The 19,912-nt window shown below is 50.5% G+C and overlaps 1 protein-coding gene across 1 annotated transcript in view; it reads left to right on the forward strand.

Moving 5' to 3' along the window:
• Positions 1-3,261: 3,261 nt before the first annotated feature.
• Positions 3,262-19,912, forward strand: part of KIAA1671 (KIAA1671 ortholog) — a 149,903-nt gene continuing 133,252 nt past the window's right edge. Inside the window, exons 1-4 of the mRNA XM_006890514.1 lie at positions 3,262-4,814; positions 7,566-7,650; positions 11,205-14,024; positions 18,805-18,939. Coding sequence (XP_006890576.1) covers positions 3,262-4,814; positions 7,566-7,650; positions 11,205-14,024; positions 18,805-18,939 — 4,593 coding nt within the window. The remainder of the gene's footprint in view (positions 4,815-7,565; positions 7,651-11,204; positions 14,025-18,804; positions 18,940-19,912) is intronic.

The following is a 19,912-nucleotide window of genomic DNA, read 5'->3' on the forward strand; positions in this document are numbered from 1 at the left end:
ACATACTGCCCTTTTGACCTTAAGTGCTTGGCTCTTCTAAGGAGTTAATGCCTCCCTGTTGATACTCATCTCTTTATAAGGCCTTTCCATTGTTTGACTGCAAGTTGAGCCACTGGAATGAATTTTTGTTGGAGTTTTGAAGGGAGTCTAATTGCTACAGTCTCGGAAATTCTCTAGCATACCAGTAAGACTAACTCATTTCTTATGGTTTGGATTTTTGGATTGGTCCCCCCCCCGGTTTTCTGAGTTTTGTTCCAAATTTCCCTGCACAATATTCAGGACAATTTTCCGTGATCCCTTTTCAGGTGCTCAGCTGTGGTTGTCAGGCACTATCTAGTTCTTCTGGTCTCAGAGCTGTGGAAGCTGAGGTTCAAGCCATCCTAAGTGCTTTGCACTGTTTCCTGTTCACCCTTACTTTTATTTATTCTACTCGGAGAGAGACCAATAAGTCACACTTTAGATGGCTGCTTGTAAGCATTTTTAAGACTCAGTTTAAGGCTCCAAACTATTCACCAAAGTAGGTTTGAAGGACATTTGCTTTGTTTAGTTACTATGTCATACCACTTGACCTTGATGTCCCCTGAGACTAGAGATCTGAGGCCTCAGGACCAAAAACTCATTCCGTCAGGGTGTTTGGTTAAGATTAAGAAGTCTATGTCATTTTGAAAACTGTTGGCTTTGCCAGTGTATTTTCAGCATATATTAATAGAAATACAGACATACCATCTGGTTATATGGTCATGGGGGTGGTCTTTTTCATCTGTCCATATCTGTTTGCCTTGCTTGCCGGTCTGCCTGCCTTTGTATCTGCTTGTAGATTAGCATTTATTATTATGATATTGGAGATTATGTATATAGTGTTGTTATGTGCTGTCGAGTTGCCTGTGACTCATAGTGACCCTATTCACAACAGCTCTGAAGCCTGCCATATACTGAGCCAATCTCACTGACTCCGACACCCATTGCCTCAGTTACTGTGTTATTCCACCTCATCTGGGGTCTTCCTTTCCTGCGCTGTCCCTCTACCCTTCCGAGCATGATGTCCTTGTCCAAGGACTGGTCCCTCCTGGCCACATGCCTAAAGTATGTGAGATGGAGCTTCAAAATCCTAGCCTCGAAGAAGAGACTTGGTTTTCCTCTCTTCTAGACAGACCTGTTTATTCTCCTGGCAGTCCATGGTAGTTCGAGACTCTTCTCCAGCACCACAGTTGTAAGACATCAATTCTTCTTCTGTCATCCTTAGTCATTGTCCAGCTCTCTGATTCATAGCAAGTAATCGCGAAGATCATGGCCTGGATTAGGTGCACCTTAGTCTCTAGACGGACATCATTAGATTAACATTTATTTTTGTGATATTGCAGATTACGTATGTAATAGCATTTGCATTTGCTGACTGTATTTCTTGGAAATCTCTCCATATTGCCCTTTTCTTTAGTGACATGGTGCAGATCACCCCCTTATTCTATATACTGCCTTTCTCCCCCTCACATATATTATGTATGCCTCTATTATCAATCTACTGAATTTTACTATCCTTTCTCTCTCCCTTTTAATCACCGTTAAACATCTAAGAATGATTTTATAGGTAAACCTTTCTTTAGCTTTTTATAATCATGAACACAGTATTTGTCCTTTTGTGACTGAGTTAATTCATCATAATGCCTTTTGGATTTATCCATTTAAGCATACTTTCATTTTATGGATTTTTGAAGCCTTTTTTTGGAGAGTGAATTCCCTGCTTCTTTAGTGTTGCATCGCATTCCGTTTACGTCCGTCTACCACAGTGATGATTGTTGTTGTTGTGTACCATAGAGTTGGAACCGACCCATAGCTGACCCTCTGGCTGCTTTTCAAAGGCAATTAATTGCATGGGAGGAGATTGCCCCTCCTTCTCCCGTAGAGCAGCCAGTGGCCTCGAACCACGTGCCTTCGGAATTGCAGTGCAGCGTCTTGCCACTAGGTCTCCAGAGCTCCAAATCTGGTGACCTAACGGCATCCATTCATTGACCCTCTCTTTTGATCACCATGGCAGATTTTAAGATCAAGACGTGTAAGGCTTCCTACTGTGTGTGTGTGTGTGTGTATGTGTATTTTTTTTTTTCAATCCCTTGAGAAAGTTAGAAAGTTAGAGAAGACCACTTAGTCCATTCCCCCTGCTTGGGACTCAAGGAAGTGAAGTTCTGTATCTGGAATGCTGGTCTGTCTCTTAAGACACCCCCAAAACTCCCTTATACCACAGCTCATAAGCTACCTGCTAACCTCACACTGACCCAGTGTGGTTTTTAAACTGATTTGAGTGACAATTTGAGGGTGGAAAAAATGGATTTTGCTTTTTAATTTTTTTAATAGCTTTTCCTTTTAACCTACATTCATTACGTACATTATTTATACCTTCATGACAATCTCCACCTTGTAACAGCACTCTTCCTGGTCCCTCCCAGTGATTCCCATTTTCATGAACCCATCTAGCCAACACTTTCCAGCCATCTGAGGTGTATATACTCCTCTTTTGGTCTTCCGTGACTGGTTGTTCTAAGGAATAACTTCACAGGTGTTACTTGCTCATGTTACAAGCCTGTCTATTGTTTGGCTGGACGTTGAGCACCAGGGGTGAGTTCAGATCAGGCTTGAAGGATGACTCAACGCTTTAGTCTCGATGGTTCCACCATTCTCTTTCAAATCAGTAAGATTGACCACTTTTGTTTTGGAGCCTTGTCCCCCAGTATCCATCCACTCTGTCCAGGAGGGTTTTGTGTGATCCCTTTCAGAACAATCTGCAACGGTAGCCGGACACCTGCTAGTTCTTCTGGCCTCAGGGTTGTAGTTCAAGTGGGATGGAAGTTCAAGTGAGTTTCAGGTTGTAGTTCCAGTGAGGTTGACGTTCACATGCGTTTCCTTTGGAATGAATCGTTACTATGAATCTTCTGTTTTCTTTGCTTTTCTGGAATGACCAATAATTGCACCTTGGAGGCCTGATCACAAGCTTTGACGATTTCAGTTGTGAGATACTATGGTATGATGCAGAGCGTTATTTTGATGAACTCAGCAAGGCCACTTGACCTTGATGTCTCCTGAGACCATGAGTCTTGAGGCCCGAAACTTATTCCCTCAGAGTGTTTTGACTAAGAAGTTTATAACTTTGTCACTCAAGTATGTTAATACTGACTGAAATATAACCTTTTTTTCTTTTCTTTTCTTTTTTTAGCAATTGTGTCTCCATTTTGGATGCTCTGATTCCCCCATGGACCTGCAGCCGTAACCATGGCGACCCGAGTGGAGGTCGGCTCTCTGAGTTCCTTGCCTGGGGTGCCGGGCCTTGGGGAGATCCCCACGGAGGAGACTCTGAAGCGGAGCTACTTCCGCCAGGCTGAAGGGGTGCCCTCGGTGCAGATCTTAGACGGGAAAAGCCCCCTGAGGAGCTCAGCCCGATTATTCCCTCTGCCGAGACTCGCCCCTAAACCCTTCTCCAAGGAGAAGGCCCTGGATGTGAGAGCTCCCGTCATATCGTTGCGGCCTGGTGTGAGCAGACCAATTTCGTCCAGTGGGTTCTCCCGGGACGTGTTGGTGAAGGGTCTGGATGAGAAGATGCCCACCCAGGAGACAGAGGGCGCGGAGGGCCCCAGGAGAAGTTCATCTTTCCACAGCAAATCCTCCTTGCTTCAGTCCAACCCCAGCACCATGATTCTCTTTGAAACTATCAAAACTGGGCCCGCTCTGGGGAAGGGGAACATTGAGGTGACACAGGAGGCCAAAGCAGGGGTCCCTCAGGAGCCCCCCTCTGGATCTCGGCCCGAGGTGGCCCCCAAACCTGCCCTGCCTGCCAGAAAACCTCTGGGGACCTTTCCCCGACCCACTCCCCTGTCCGAGGAGACAAGGCCAGCCATAAACCAAGATGAGGGAGGTCAGAGTGAGCCCCCCTCAAAGGCCAGCGGTTTAGAGGACACTGTGGGGCCCCCTGTGGAGACCAGGCCAGCCCTGAAAAGAAGGCCAGTGTCGGCTATCTTCTTGGAATCAGCTCATCCCCAGAAGCTGGCCCATGGTGGGGTGGCCGTGGTGGGGAAATCACCCCCCACCCCCCCTGAGAAGTCATGGGTGAGGAAGCCCCGGCCTTTGTCCATGGACCTCACAGCCCCCTTTGAGAGCAGAGAGGTTTTGCTCAAGAAGATGACTGACGAGATGAACGGGTCTGTGATGGTTCCCACTGCCCAGGGTCAAAGGACAGAAAGGCCCAGTACAGAGCCCACAATGCCCGGGGAGTGGTCAGTCACGGCAGAGGGTCCCCCTCACGATGTGGATTCTGACTGTGTGGCCAGGAGGACTCAGGCGTGGAAGGAAAGGATGATTTTCAAACAGGCAGAGCTGGGCATCCTCAGGACCGCAGGGGACTCGGCCAGAGTTACCCTGAAAGATGACCAGAGTCTTGGGGACGAGAAAGCCAAGCCAGACGGGAAAGTGGAAAGGATGCCCGAGTCTCCCTGCCCCAGGTCTGGGAAGGGTCAGGAGTCCGCAGAGGCGAAAGGCAGAGTGGCCGATGGGGAGGTCCAGGCGGCAGAGACGTGGGCCTCCAAAGGGAGCGTCAAGAAACGCATCAGCCTGTTTGGGGACGAGGGTGCCTCGGCCTTGGCGGTGGGTTCGGCCCCCGCCTTGGCCACCCCCGAGTCTCCGTCAGCAGCCCCTGAGCCAGAGAAGGGGGCCGTGAGTGTCCAGGAGCGAATCAAAGGCTGGACTGCCGAGTCCACCGAGCCTAAGAGAGATCAGGAGACCAGGAGGAGGGCGTTCCAGGCGAGGACACCGTCAGTGGATTCGAACAAAGCGTAAGTGAGGCCCTTCCATGGGCCTTGGCCAAGTGGGCTCAAAATGCCTACCAGAGACCCTGCCATTCCAGGCTAGGCCCTTTACACGCCCTTTCCCCATTAACTCAGAGCCCTGAGATAGAGGAGTAGCTGTTTCCGTTTCTTAGAAGAATCAGCTGAGCTGTGAGGAGGTTTGTCAGGTCCCCTCTGTGACCCCTGTGTGCCAGTGGCTGGGCTGCCTCTTGTCATCTTAACTCAGAGGTCTTGTACCCATTTCACAGATGAGGTTTGGAAAGGTTGAGGCACTGCAAGGAAATTGGGAACCTGCTTGCGGTTCCAGCTCCATCTGAGAGTACATACTATTTGTCTTCTCCCTGCTTCTGTGCAGAACAAAATCCGGGGGTCGTGATACCTTGGGGAGGCCATGTCCCCTCACTGAGCCTCAGTTTCTTCTTCTGGAAAATGGGTACAATACAAAGACCTGCCTGATATGTGATGGAGTCTGTAGGGAGTTGCACTGCCACATGAAAGGCCACACTTCTCTGCTGGGTCAAATCCCCCAGTGACTCCCAGGGAGAAAGAGGGGTCTTCTCTTCCGCTCCAATTTCCAGCCTCAGAAATGGACTGGAGGGGCAGCTACAAGTTGGTCCCACCTTGACAGCAAAGAGAGTCTATGTGATTGAGACAGAGATTCAGAGATGCCAATATACTGTGGCTAACACATCAGTCTGTGAATAATGATTTGCAAAGCGTGGCCCTACCTCTCTTGGCTTTCTTTCTCTCTGTAGGCGCCTCGGCCCCAGCATGCCGGTGTCACAGCGTGACAATGACATGCATGCCACTGGCCTACTCTGTCCAGGGTGGAGCTCCCAGCGCCAGAACTGTGGGCGCACTGGCTCCTGGGAACCAGGGCAGCCAATCCGAAGGCTCTCAATCCTTAGAACCACCTGGAAAAATACCAACCGCTGGCCGCGTCCCCAGAGATGCCCATTAACTTGATCTGAGGAGGGGCTGATGTTTTTGCCAGCTTCTGAAAGCTCCCTGAGAGCTTCTCAGGTCCAGCCAGGCCTGAGGACCCCCGAGTTAACGTCACACAGAAAATAGCACCTGGAATAGGAACCTCCATTCTTTAGAGAATGTGCGCGCGCGCGTGTGTGTGTGTGTGTGTCTTGGGTGTTAGTACGATGAGAGGAGGAATCAGAGACTCTCCTCCCATTCAGAAACAGTCCCACCTGGGTCGCTGGGAGCCCATGAGACAGAATTTACACTGCTGGTTGTGGACCGAAGTCACCAGTCTGACGTTTTTGATGGCCCCAGATATGCAGAATGGAATTGCGTCCCACAGAGCGTTCATTGTGGCTATTCAGAAGTGGTTTACCAGGCCTTTCTTCCTCGGCACCTCCGGGTGGGCTTAGAACCCCACAGGTTTTGGTATTTTGTTGTTGGGTTTGTTTTTTTTTTCAATTTAAAAGGAAATTTTTTAAATTTCATACTGGTTTATTTACAAAGTCCATATACATTGTTTTTCACACCCGGATCTTTCCCATTTCCTTTACGTGCCCCTCCCTCCACCCATCAAGCTGTGTGACCTTATGACTGCCCCCCCCACACCCCCTGCCCATCTTCACCCCTCTCCTCCCATACTCCCCCACTTGGGTCCTCATACGTGTTCTACAATAATGGTCTTATACAGTATTTGTCCTTACGGGACTGAGTTAGTTCACTCAGCATAATGCTCTCCAGTCCTTTCCAAGTTAGGTAATAATTTACAAAGTTATTGCTTCTGTGTGCTGCATAGTATTCCACTGTGTGAATGTATCATCATTTCTCAGTCCATTTGATAGTGGTTGGACATTTGGGCTGTTTCCATGTTCTTATGATGGTGAATAACGCTGTGAACATTGGTGTACAAGTCTCCGTCTGTGCCTCAGTTCTCATTTCCTCATAGAACCCCCCATAGTTTTGATGAATAGCTGTGCGCTATTCTCATGCTCAGGGCCTCGTGGGTCAGGGTTCAGTGGCTCAGTTCACCTCGTCCTCCTTACCTCTGTGGTCTCACCCTTGAGCTTGGCAAGTGCAACCCCTTCAGGGGTCTGCATTTCAGAAATGGAAAATTCCTGTTGTGCTCTGTTGTCCCCCTTGACGAGTGGGGAGACTGAGGCCTGGAGAGGGACAGTGGCATGGCCAAGGTGACCTAGAGAGGCAGAGCCAGACTCCTGGCTGCACATTCACGGCAGTCCACTGCCTCCTGCCTCCTTGGCCAGGCCACCGCGAAGCTGTTGTTGCTGTGTGCCCCGGTTGTTGACTTTAAGCATTAATTGTCCCTCGTAGGGCATCTTTGCTCTTCCCTGATGCCCTCGTGTAACTCTTAGGACCCGGGGTGGTTTCTTCCCTGCCCTGCAGAGGAGGACGGGGCGGTATTAATTATACCTGTTTTATAGATGAAGAAATAGAAGCTCAGGTGAGGTCACCTCCCGCCCAGGCTCCCGCAGTGGGGAAGTGGTAGAGCTGGGGCCGGCAGCCAGGGCTCTTCCGCCGGCCTGGGGCCCATCCGCCTGAGCATGCTGTGTCTGAGGTGGACCTTGCCCACCGCCCCTTTATCAGATGTGGGGAGAGGACACTCTTTGGCACAGAGAGGCAGTCAGACAGTGTGGCTTGGGTGACGTGGCCAGCTGCGTCCTGTGGGCTCCAGAACAAGTTATGGAGAGTGGCCTGGGTGTAGTCACAGCAACCAGCCTTGTCAAGAGTAACAAACTGCCTTCTCTCTACCAGGTTTTCAAGTCCTGCTTCAAGCCGCGAGGGCCAGTATGAGAAGCTTCCAGAGGCGAGCAGAAAGCTCTCGGAGGACACGAGACAGGTGAGGCTGGCTGTGCTCTCACACCCTGTGTTTCCCGCTGTGTGTGTGTGTACCACCATCTGCGTGGAGTCCACCTCCCTTCTTGGTGACCCTGTGTGTAGAGCTGTGTTCCACAAGACTGTCAGTGGTTGATTTCTCAGAAGTAGATCTTCAGGCCTTCTTCTGAGGTGCCTTTAAGTTGCCTTGAACCTCCGACCTTTTGGTTTGCAGCCAAGCTTGTTAACCATTTCTCCCACACTACATGAGGGGTGCTGGTCCCAGCTCTATTACCTCCCCGCTGCGGGAACCTGGGTATTTGAACTTCATGGAAAAAGAGCTTCCACGCTCTAGCTTGTTGTGGTTGTTGTCGGGGCCATTGAGTATGACTCATGGCGACCCAGTGCACAATTGTCCCCTGTCCTGTCCTGTGCCATCTCATCATCTCTGCCACGCTAGAACCCAGTATCACAGTCACTGTGTCAGTCCCTATCACTGAGGGTATTTCTCCCTTGTGTTTGCAAAAAATATGCTCATTTTATTGTTGTGTACTGTCAAGTTTGAACTGACCCATAGCTGACTTCTGGAGGTTTTTCAGAGACAGTCAGTCGCACGGGGGGAGGACTGCCCATCCTTCTCCCGCAGAGCAGCTGGTGGATTCGAACCACCAGAGAGATGTGTATCAGTAGCTCTTGCCTGTTTATGGTTGAGGAGGCCACAACTTGTTCAACTCTTCACCTACTGATTTACCATGGATTCTTTCCTGCCTGGGACCCATTATAATGTTGCTGTGGACATTAGCGGACAAGGCTTTGTGCTGAAAGCTGTGTTCTTCTCGCTGGGGCAAATACACAGGAGCAGAATTGCCACATCACGTGGTTGGTAGCTATTTTAACTTTTTAAGAAATTTAGATGGATTTAAAAATAGACACGCTTTACAACCCTGTTAGAACGTGGACAAAGGATTTGAACGGGCATTTCACCAAATGGCCAGCAAGCAAATGTCATTAGCCATTTGTTGTGTTGCTAGGTGCCACTGAATTGAATATGACTCAGAGTGAGGCTGTGAACAGTGGATCTGAACCTGGCCTTACCCTGTGCTTTCCTGATCATCTCTGACATACTTGAACCCGTTGTTAAGAGCCCTGAGGGATGCCGTGAAGAAAGTGCAACCAGAGTGCTCCGTAGAGGCAAGGATGCAGCAGCTCTCTCTCATAGACTTTGGGCATGTTGTGAGGAGAGGCTGTTTCTCAGAAAGGGACATCATGCTTGGGAGGTTGGAGGGATGGCGAACGAGAGGAGGACCCTCAGTGAGACTGATTGACCCTCCACCTTTCAAAGCATTCTGTGTTTTTCTAAGAAATGATCCCTCCTAACAATATACTTAAAATATAGGAGACGAAATTTCACCGTCCTTCCCTCTAAGGAGCCACCCTGGTTATATTGGCTCTAAAACATATTTCTTTGTTCTTCTGGCGGTCCATGGGATACTCAGGACTCTTCTCCAATCAATTCTTCTACTGTCATCCTTGTTTATTGGTCAACTTTCAAATACATGGGAAGTAACTGAAAAGATCAAGTCTTGGGTCAGGTGCACCTTAGTCTTTAAACTGACATCATTGCTCCTTAGCCCTTTGGCGAAGTCCTTGCCAGCAGACTTTCCCAATGCAATATATCTTTTGATTTTTTAGAAAATTTTTTTAAATTTTTATTATTAATTTTAATGAAAGTTTACAGAGACTTAGGGTTTCCAGTCATTCACTGTTGCACTCTTCCTCCCATATCTTTTGATTTCTTGACTGCTGGTGTCAAGGGTATTGATGGTGGAAGCAAGCAAGGTGAAATCACTGACTTCAGTCTTTTCTCTATCATCATGCTGTCTGTTGAGCCAGGGGTGAGGGTTTTTGTTTTCTCAGTATTGAGATGTAGTCCATATTGAAGGCTTCAGCCTTTCTTTGATCTTCTGCAGCAAGCATTTCAAGTCCTGCTTGCTGTCACCTTGTAAGGCTGTGTCACCTGCTGAAGGCAGTTTGTTGATGAGTCGTCCTCCAGTGTTGATGCCACATTCTTTGTAAAGTTGAGCTTCTCGAATAATTTATTCAGCATACAGTTTGCATAGGTATGGAGAGATGATACAGCCCTAAAGTACACCTGTCTTGATTTTAAACCGCATAGTGTCAGTGTTCCCTTGTTCATTAGCCATTACACAAGTCAAAATGACCGTATTTTTTAAAAAAAGGGAAACAGCAGATTGTGGTGAAGGAAGTTGTAGCAAACGGGAACCTTCCTCTGGTGCTGGAGAGACTATAAAATGGTACAGCCACTGTGGAAAACAGTTGAGGGGTTCCTCAAAAAGTTGGACATAGGATTCCCATGTAACTCGGCAAGGCCGATCCTGGGTGTGTACCCAGGAGAAGCGAAAGCGGCTCTTTTTAATTTGAGCTTTTTTTCTCACTTAGAATTGCGCCGAGGGATGAAGAAAAGAGTCCTGGAAGGAGCTTGCTCAGAGAAAAGAGAATAACTAATTAAAAATTCCAATTTGTTGTTTTTCTTGTTTACCTTGAGTCAGAACCGACTTGTAACTTGAACCTTCAGTGGGTTTCCAAAGGCAGCAAATTACATGGCAGGAGTTTGCCCATCTTTATCCCGAGGAGCAGCTGGTGGATTTGAACTGCTTGCCTTTGGGACTGCAGTGCAGCTGTTGACCACAAGGTCCCCAGAGCTCCATCTGTATTATTTAAACCACAATAATAGTTCTGTTAAATGGTTCAAAAGTTATATATTTTTTTAAATTATTTTTGATGAAAGTTTTCCAAGACTTTGGATTTCCATTCACTCATTGTTGCACTTTTCTCCCTGCCCACCCCTCCCCTCCAGTTCACTCTTCTCTTTGAAAAGTAAAAGAAAAATTCTTTCATTGTTTTATAATCCCTCTCCCCAGGTCCACTCCACTATGCAGCCTTCGTTCTGGACTCTTGTCAGGACAATAATACCTCATCATATATCCCTTTTAAACAGTTCTCTCCCTCCTCTGTTTCAATGCAGTATACATAATTTATCCCCTCGTTCTCAGCCTCCCCCCAGTCCCAATGTCAGTCCCGTTTTACAACAGTGGCACTATTCAGTATTTGTCCCTTTGTGACTGAGATATTTCACTCAGCATAATGTCCTCCAGGGTCACCCATTTTGTAGATTTCATGTGTTCTTTGTTTTTCAGTGCTGCATAGTATTCCATTGTGTGACTATATCACAGCTTCTCTATCCATTCGTTTGTTGATGGTCCCTTAGGTTATTTCCAACTCTTTGGTTTTGTGAACAAAGCCGCAATAAATATGGGTGTACATTTATCTGCTTGGGTGGCAGTTATGGTTTCTTCGGGGCAAAAGTTATATTTGTAAAGTTCCCTCCAGCAATACTAGAGAGTGTCCATTTCCCTGCATCCACACCCTCACTAAATGGTTTTAGTTTTAACATTTTGGGGTATTTTACTATTTTAACTTTGCCATTTCGATCACCTCATCCTTCCTGTTTTGAATCTTTTAACATTAATTTTTCTTCTTCTTCTTTTTCTTTTCTAGCAGAAAGAAGGGCCTAGCTTGGAAGGGCCTGGAACGTCAGCCTCCAGAAGCTCCTGGAAGCCAGGGACACTCCGGGAGAAGGCGAAGCCGACGGAACGGAAGGACAGCCAGAGCCAAGACCCGGACAGCTGTCCCCGTGAAAACGTGGTGGGACCTGCGTGCATGTCCGACGTCACCCCCGAGGACGAGGGGAACTTCCGGACCGTGTGGGCTACTGTGTTTGAGCATCACGTGGAGAGACACAATGTGGCTGACCAGTCAAGACGCTGTGGCCCACTGGCCGTGGCCCCCGGCAGTGTGCTTGATGCTCGCGTATCGGAGAGCAGACCCAGGCCTGACAGAGGTGCTTGGCTGGGGAAGCCCCCACCAGAACAGACAGACTTCAAGAAAGAGGGCTCCAGGTGGTTCGAAAATCCCGAGGCAGAGAAACTGGGACGGACGGCACTTTTGAATGGTGAGCCGAAAGAGACCCACCAGGCCCTGCCTTTGGGAGAAAAGCACACTAACAGCCCTTTCTACAAGCACTCCGTGAGCCTGCCGGTGGCCCACAAAATTGAGCCCAGGTATGACATTGTGCATGCTGTGGGGACCCGGGCCCACAGCCAGGCCGTGCCCGTGGCTCCAGAGGAGAAGGCAGTGACACTGAGGAGTAGCGGGACTGGGCTCGCGCAGAAGGAGAGGCGGCTGTCCCCTGAGGTCCCTGCATCCGACCCGGCGGGGACACCGGAAGGTCAGCCTGGGTCCGTGCAGAGGGCCAGCTTGCTCTGGGAAGCCCGAGGGCTGCCCAGGCCCGACTGTCAAGACCCGAAGGAGGTGTCCGGACGTGCTTGCTCATCGCCCAAGTGGACAGGAGGGCTCTCGGCCAGCTGGAGCAAGGCCACCGTGGTGGTCGGCGAGGAGAAGGGCTCGGGGCTGAGCCTCCCGGGGGCCTGTGAACGCTCGGTGGGCTCCTGCACCCTCGAGGCACCCCCTGCAAGGGTGGTGAAAGCCAGTATCCGAGAGGTGCAGCTTGAGGAACGTGACACTGCTGGGAACAAGCCAGCGGGCCACCTTTCAAGGGACAAGGGTGGACCCTCCCAGGGCTGGGCTCCGGGCCCTCCCTCCAGGGCTAAAGAGGAGCTTGCCGACATGAGGGCATTCTCTGCGCAGAAAGGACCTTTGGTGGCCCCCAGTGAAGGTGACCCAAGGCCCATGCCGATGCCAGAGCCCGAAGTGAAGATGCGGAGAGTGAATCACGGGGACCAGAGGATGGAGCGATGGAGGCGCCGGACTTTACCTCACAACGTGAGGTTTGAGGAATTCAGCTTCCTCACCCCGGAACACTCACCAAAGGTGGAGAGGCAGACAGATCCTTTGACTCCGACAGCTGGTGCCTTAAGACACCCTCAACTGTCCCACAGTCGGGGGGGTACCCAGGACGGGAGCCCGACCCTGTCCCCCGACTGGACTTTTCCTGCAGGGAAGCAAGGGTCACCTGTGGAACCCAAGGCAACGTTTTTTGCAGTAACGTATCAGATTCCCGATGCTGAAAAAGCCAAGGGGACCGTGACCAAGTCGGGGCCTGAAAACCTGATGGAACATTCTAGAAGAGCCGCTCCGCCTCCATCTCCGCATTCTTTCTCACCAACTTTGGTTTCTCTTAACCATGAAGAGCCTGTGCAGGCCGTGGGCAGTAAAAACTGGGCTAAGAAAAGAGACAGTGAGAGTAACAACCTCTCCAAGAACTTGAAGCCGGCCGGCCGGCCAGCATCCCTCGGGGATGGAATTCTGGATCCTTCCAGGGAACGGATCATCGATTTGGATGCTTTATGGGTTCACCGGGGGTCGAAAGACAGTGGCGGCTTCCGGAACGCTTGGAAGGACGGTGGGAACCGGACGTCCGCCAGCAGTCCTTCCAAGATGACCCCTACTTTCCAAAGTCACACGCAAGTCAGCCAGCCTGCCCGGAGGAGGACGGAAGTGGTCAGTGAGACATTTCCTGGGAAAATCAAAGATGGCTACCGATCCAGCGTCCTGGACATTGACGCCCTCATGGCCGAGTACAAGGGGCATTCGGCTAAAGGCCCTGTGGAAGCTCGGGACTGGAAAGAAAGTGCCCCAGTGGAGGTCGGCAGTTTGCCCCAGGGAAGGCTGGACCCCCGAGGAGGCCTGGAACAGTGGAGGAAGAACCTGAAGGAGACAGTACAGGTAGAAGGTCTGTGGAAACAGGCCAGCTCAACAGAACCAAAACGTAGCTCCCCCGCTGGCTCAGGTAAGCAGCCGGTGGACACCCTGGACTTAGCTGCCACCACCAAATTGAACCCGCCTCTGTGGGCTCCACTAAACCCAGCTCCTGAAGAGTATCTGGGGACTAATTCTGGCCCTGTGGGCCCCAGAACAACAGCCTTGGGAGCACCCGAGGAGGACAAGAAGCCCTCTGGTAGTAAGCACAGCACCAGCCGTCAGAGTTACCCAGGTGAGCCCAAGCCCCCTCGCCAGGAGGATCCAAGATGCGGGACAAGTGACCCTTCCAGGTCAGCCCCCATGGACCAGAAGAAAGGGACCTCAAAGAAGGCCAGTGGGAGAGGAGACGAGGGCACTGGAGCTCAGTGGGGTGACTACGCACAGGACAGCAGAAGGCCGCTGGACGTCAAGAGGGCCTGCTCTGAGAAAGGCCCGCCGGCCCACATCCAGGAAGGCCGGTCCATCATGCAGGAAGCCAGAGAGAGGAGGCGGGAGCTGGCCAAAGGGAGGCCCAGCCTCCCCAGAGAAGGCTCGGAGACTTTTGAGAACAAAACGGGGCCCTGTCGGCGCGAGTCAGGTACTCGAGAAGACCCCAAGGTAAGATGGCGATTTAAGCTGTATTGATGATACCTCTCGGGTAGGGGTTCTCAAACTCTGGTTCTGCACGGGCCAGGGTGGCAGGTAAATGAGGGGCCTGACCTTAGGAGTGAGACTCTAGGGAGTGGTAGGGATTGCGGCAAAGAGAATGTTGATGCGCTACCTGCCGGGGGCACCTGCTGCCCAGTTCCCGCTAACCCTTGGCGTGTGAGAGTACTGGCCCTGACACGTTTTGTCATGGAATCTGAACATGTAGATTTTAATACGTAACCCTGTCTTCATTATATAGGGTTGCTCAAACAGATAAAGTGGATGGATGGCCTTAACAAGCGGATATTTACTCTCTTAGTGTTTAGGATGTTAGACGTCCATATTCAGCATGACAGCCTTAGAGAAAGGACTTCTCCTCTGTTGGTTGTGGAGAAAAAGGCCTCGTTTCTTTAGCATCTGTGGGCCTCCTGTTCCCTGCCAGTCTCCATGCATCTTGGCCTTTCCCCAGCAGCAAAGAGCTTTCTCGAGCAGGGGCCTGGATCCAACATGAGGCACTCCACTCCTGGCAAGTCTTTTCTTCCTACTAGCAAGGTGCCCCTTCTCTACAGACTTTCCCTCCCCTTTTATTTCTGGGGTGATAGAAGGTATCACAGGCCACACCCTGGGGGTGGGGGAAACTCCCTTGATATCAATTTAGGGCTGCCCACGCGATTAGGGAGTGTTGCATTCCACCCTCAATCCTCCATCAACTCTCTCTGGTTTATCATAGTGTGGGGATCATTCCAGAACTTCCAGTTCTATCATTACATCCATGTACCTGACATGTTGTAAGGAGAGACAGGTCTTTAGAGAGGGACATCATGCTGGGTAGAGTGGAGGGACAGTGCAGGAGGGGAAGACCCTCTATGAGGTGGATTGATTCAGTGACTGGGGTAATCGGGATGGGTGTGTCAGAGGCAATGTGATTGGCACAGGATAGAGCACGGTTTAGGGCTGTTGTACATAGGGTCGCTATGAGTCACAAACGACTCGACGGCACATAACAACAACAACAACCTGAGTGAACAAAATTCAACCCCTGGCAATCTCCCATTGTAAAAGGAGGGGACATGGCTCAGTCCAGATTACATTTATTTACTAACTCAGTTTAGGTCCTGGCCACCAGTTTGCAATCTCTGGCCTGGAATGATGCTTATGATATCATTTGTTCAGCACTGGTTATACACCAGAATTGTTGGCTCCCAGGCTCAAGATCACACTTGACCTTTTGGGAACCTTTGCGAAATAGTTGCTGAATGATCTTATCAGAGCCTTTTGTGAGGGGAGGTTTGTCCTCATCTGGAATCTTCTAGAACCAGGACCTGAGGCAAGGTTTTGGGTACAAGCAGGGTTGTTAAGATAGGGTCAGAGGGAGACCCAGTGGGATAGGGAGGTGTGAGATCGAGAAAGGATTATTGTTGTTTATTGTATACTGTTGAGTTAGAACAGACCCATAACTGACCCTCCAGCTGGTTTTCAGAGGCAGTAAATGGCCCATCTTTTTCCTACAGGTCACCTCGTGGATTTGAACCACGTTCCTTTGGGTTGGCAGTGCAATTTCTTCCCACTAAGCCACCAGAGCTCCCTTGGGAAGACACGGCAGATGATAAAGTTGTGTTTTCTTCATTGTGGGTCTCCCTCCAGGGACTCCAGGAGGCCTTATAGGACACACCTCTGAATGGTTCCCTCCAAGGGCAGAGTATCTGGGGTATTTCTTTTATTGGGAACATTCTGGCTCCCACTGGTTCTTGGCTGAGACTCAGACTCCAATCTCAGGCTCTTCTGTCATGGGTAGTTCTGTGTTCAGTGGTGGAGAGAGAAAACCTTTGAACAGTAGGTCACTTCTATGACTGCCAGGCACATGAATATTGGGCAGGACACCAGCAACGTCTGCTGAGGGTACCTTTGTCTTCTTGTCCAGAGGTGGGAATAAAAATCCTTGAAGCTCAGAGAGGTTGAGGAACTTGTCCCAGGCGACACAGCATCAAGTAGCCAAGCCAGTGTTGGAAATCATGGTGGCCCCAGTATCCAGTACACAAGATTTTACTCTGTGGTAGAAGAGGAGTAAAGAGGGTTGCAGAGGGGAGAAATTAGGGCTGGAGTTCATCCGTTCCAAGCTTTCAGTTGACCTGGGGAAGTGGGTCATGCTCACCCCAGGGAGGAAGTGATTCTGTATGAAGGGGCCGAAGAAGAAAGCCAGGAAGTCAGCCTGGAGGAGGTGCGGGCTTGAGCCTAGCCTTGAGAGATAGACGTTCTTTTCCAGTGGCTGATCCACAGAAGTTTGGAGAGGAGAGTGATTGCTCAGTGATTGTAACAGCAGATTGGTGGCATCAACCACCCAGAGCCCAAATCACATCCCACCTCTCCCTCTTTCTAGCCGAGTGCTTAAAGGTGAGCTTGTCCACCTTCCGGGACCTCAGTGTTCCTGTCTCCAATGGGGTGCCACCTGGAAGGCTTGTTATGGAGACTGACATCAGTGTCAACTTGAGGTTGACTTCCGGTCCAAGAGAGTCTGGTGGGAGCGCGCTCTTCAGCGACCCCCGTCTAGGAGCACACAGGCCACTTTTGAGCCTCTGCTCGTCCCTCCCCACTGTAAAACTGACCCTGGACATCTCTTAGCCTCCGTTTCCTCCCCTGCTAAATAAAATTCACAGCATTCCACTTTGAAGCCTTGTTATGAGGCTGCACTGTGACAAAATGGGAAGCTCTGGTGGCCTAGTGGTAAGAAGTCATGCCAAGATCCCAGAGGCACGCAGTTCGAATCCACCAGCCGCTTCACAAAAGGATGGGCAGTCTCCTCCCATGTGATTTACTGCTTCTGAAAACCCGCTGGAGGGTCAGCTGTGGGTTGGTTCTGGCTCGATGGCACACGACAACATGATAAAATTGGCTGGCTGGCTCAGTTCATAAAGCATGGGATTCTTTTTTTCTTATATAATTTTTTAAAATTTTATATTGGTTTGTTTACAAAGTTTATATACACTGTTTCACACTTTCCTTCACTCAACATTGTAGTTCATACAATCCTTCCCATTCATGATATTTTATAAAATAAATCAGCATTGAACTATGCCCATCATTGCCCTGTCTTTGAGCGTGGGACTGTTAGTCCCAGGATGAGGTTTTTAGGGAGCTCCGGTGGCCTAGTGACAAGGAGTTGTTTGGTCAACTCAGAGGCCGGCGGTTTGAACCCACCAGCTGCGGGAGAAAGATGGGCAGTCTCCTCCCATGCAATTTACAGCCTCAGAAAACCTGCTGGAGGGTCAGCCGTGAGTCAGTTCTGACTCGACGGTACACGGTAACGTGATTAAGAGCTGAGAATGCCTCGATTCCCAAGGAACCCCATCATCAGCCCCTGCCCATAGGCTCTGAAGCTGTGTTTTGGGAAGAAGTGGGAAACTTCCATGCCCTCCTCCTGCTGTCGGGGGAGGGATGACAGAGGCAAGAGGTCGTAGAAGCTTGAAGCTGGTTTCTGGCCTGCATCCTCCACCCACGATTGTCCGGCCCCAAATAGTGCCACGCTGAGCATCCCCGGACTAGACGCAGATAAAGGAAAACAGTCAGTGGCCAGTGTGTTGACCCCCGCTCACAGCGGTCCCCTGTGTATCAGGACAGAACCATGTTCTAGAGTTTTCAGTGGATAATTTTTCGGAAGCTTTTGGGGTTGATTTGAACTACCAGCCTTTTGCTTGGCAACTGTGCATGTAACCACTTAACGCTGCTCAGGGATTCCGGGAGCCTCCTACAACACCAAAAATGAAAATAATACTAAAAGTGAGGAAAACCTGTGGCCAGGGCCTTTGCTCTGAAAGAGTACTGTGTGTATGACCCCCCCAGGCCCTCTCGGGGCCTCCTCTTCCTCATCTGTGATGGGAGCGGAAGGCAGGTCACACCCCCCTTCCCGGTCTCATAACCTGCAAGTGTGTTTTCTGTGTATAAAAAACAAACCCGCTTGTGTCTGTCTGCCTTCTCTGAGTATCTAGTCATGCATACATTTTTTTTCCATGGAGAACATGTGGGGTCCCCCTGCACGACCATGCCGCCATGAGGGTGGCTAATGTTTATGGAAGGAGACCTGCTGGTGCAATCTTTAGTCTCACACCTGCTAAGTGGGAGGTTGCTGGTTCTAACCCCCCCAGTGACTCTTACGAAGGAAAAGACTCCCATCTACCAGAGCTCCCTAGAAAACTCTGTGCGGACAGTTCCGCTCTGTCACCTGGGGTCGCCGTGAGTCAGGGACGACTGATAACACCCAACATCTAATGGCATTTGTGGAGGACTCCCAGTGAGAGGACACGGAGAGGGACATCATGTCTGGAAAGGTGGAGGGTCAGCGAAGCAGAGCAGAGACCCCAGGAGATGGATTGACGCTGTGACTTCAGCAATGGGCTCTTAGGTCGCAGACGTGATGAGGATGGCACGGGGGGGCAGGATTCGGGCTGGCTGTCCACAGCATCGCTGTACATTGTATTTGAGTTGACAGCACCTAACAGGTGCCTGGCTCCCCAGAGGTGAAGGGAGATTAGCCAGGTGCCCAGGGCCGTGCAGTCGGCCCCCTGGTGGTGGCACAGTGCCATGCGCGTCCTGAGCTCAGCCTCACTGGTTCCCATCAACTCCTGTAGCTGGTGGGGCCATGTGGTTCTTTCCCCAGGTGGATGGGCTCATGTGGGGAGGAACTTTATGCTAGTGACGCTCTTCCTGGAGCTGTGACCTTCCCGAGTCAAGTTCTCCCTTGTGTTTACACCCTTAGATCCCGCCACGGGACCTGGAGAAGAAGGACGTCCCCGAAGTCAATGAGCAGCCTACCCGGCGAGTGTCCCCTTCCGTCGCGGGCCCTCGGAGGAGCCACAGCTTCTGCAAGGACAGGCGGAGCGGGCCCCTGGTGGTGAGTGGCAGTGGTGTGGCTGAGTAGACCACTGTGGGGGTTGCGACTGTGGCCATGGGTGGTCATAGTGCTGTCTAGGCCTGTGGTGACCTCTGATGTGCTGTGCCCTGATTGGTGATGAGGATAGTATCCGGTGGCTTCACCAGGGAAGCCTACCCTCCTGTTGGGTTTCTGGCCCAGTGCAAAGATGTAATTCCAGCTGCCTGGCGTAGAAGTGCTGGGATCTGAAAATCACGGGTTCAAATCTCACCGCAGCCTTCTGTCAATGTCTCTGACATGTGGAACAATTAATGTAAGCCTTGCTTGTTTCTGTTTAAAAAATATGTGACTTCTCTTTTTCTGATGGTGTTTCGAGGACAGCGTGTGATGACGCATGTGGGTCAGCCAGTTATCAATGCGTTCGTGAAATCATACGTGGGATTTTGATGGGGAGCAGTTGGGCACCAGCATCTGGAGCCAGATTGTCTGGGTTCTGATCAGAGCTGTGACGAGGGATGGCTGTGACCTCAGTTTTCCTCATCTGTTAGTTGGGCGCAAGAGTGCTTTCTGCTTTGTGGGGCTGGTGTTGGGCTTGAATGAGATGATGCGGAAAATGCTTGGGCCCTTCCCAGGCGCACACATCCAGCCCTTTATAACGGCCACTTGGATAGTGACTAAAGAAGACAGAAGGATCTGTGTCTGAGTTGTGGTGTTGGGGAAGAGTATTGAATGTCCCGTGGACTGCCAGGAGAACAAACAAAATCAAACACAATCTCTGTCCTGGAGATGGTGATGCCAGGGTCTCCTGGAAGGCAAAGACATTGAAACACCGTCTCACATTCTTTGGGCATGTTGTTAGGAAGGACCAGTCCTTGGAAAAAGACATCATGTTTGGAAAGATGGAGGGACAGTGTGAGAGAGGAAGATGGATTGACAAGATGGGTTGACATGGTGCCTATATCAGTGAGGGACGCAAATGTGTCAGCGATGTTGA

This window comes from Elephantulus edwardii, unplaced genomic scaffold (assembly GCF_000299155.1).
Source record: "Elephantulus edwardii isolate Elephantulus edwardi_28Jun2011 unplaced genomic scaffold, EleEdw1.0 scaffold00089, whole genome shotgun sequence".
Classification (NCBI taxonomy): Eukaryota; Metazoa; Chordata; class Mammalia; order Macroscelidea; family Macroscelididae; genus Elephantulus; species Elephantulus edwardii.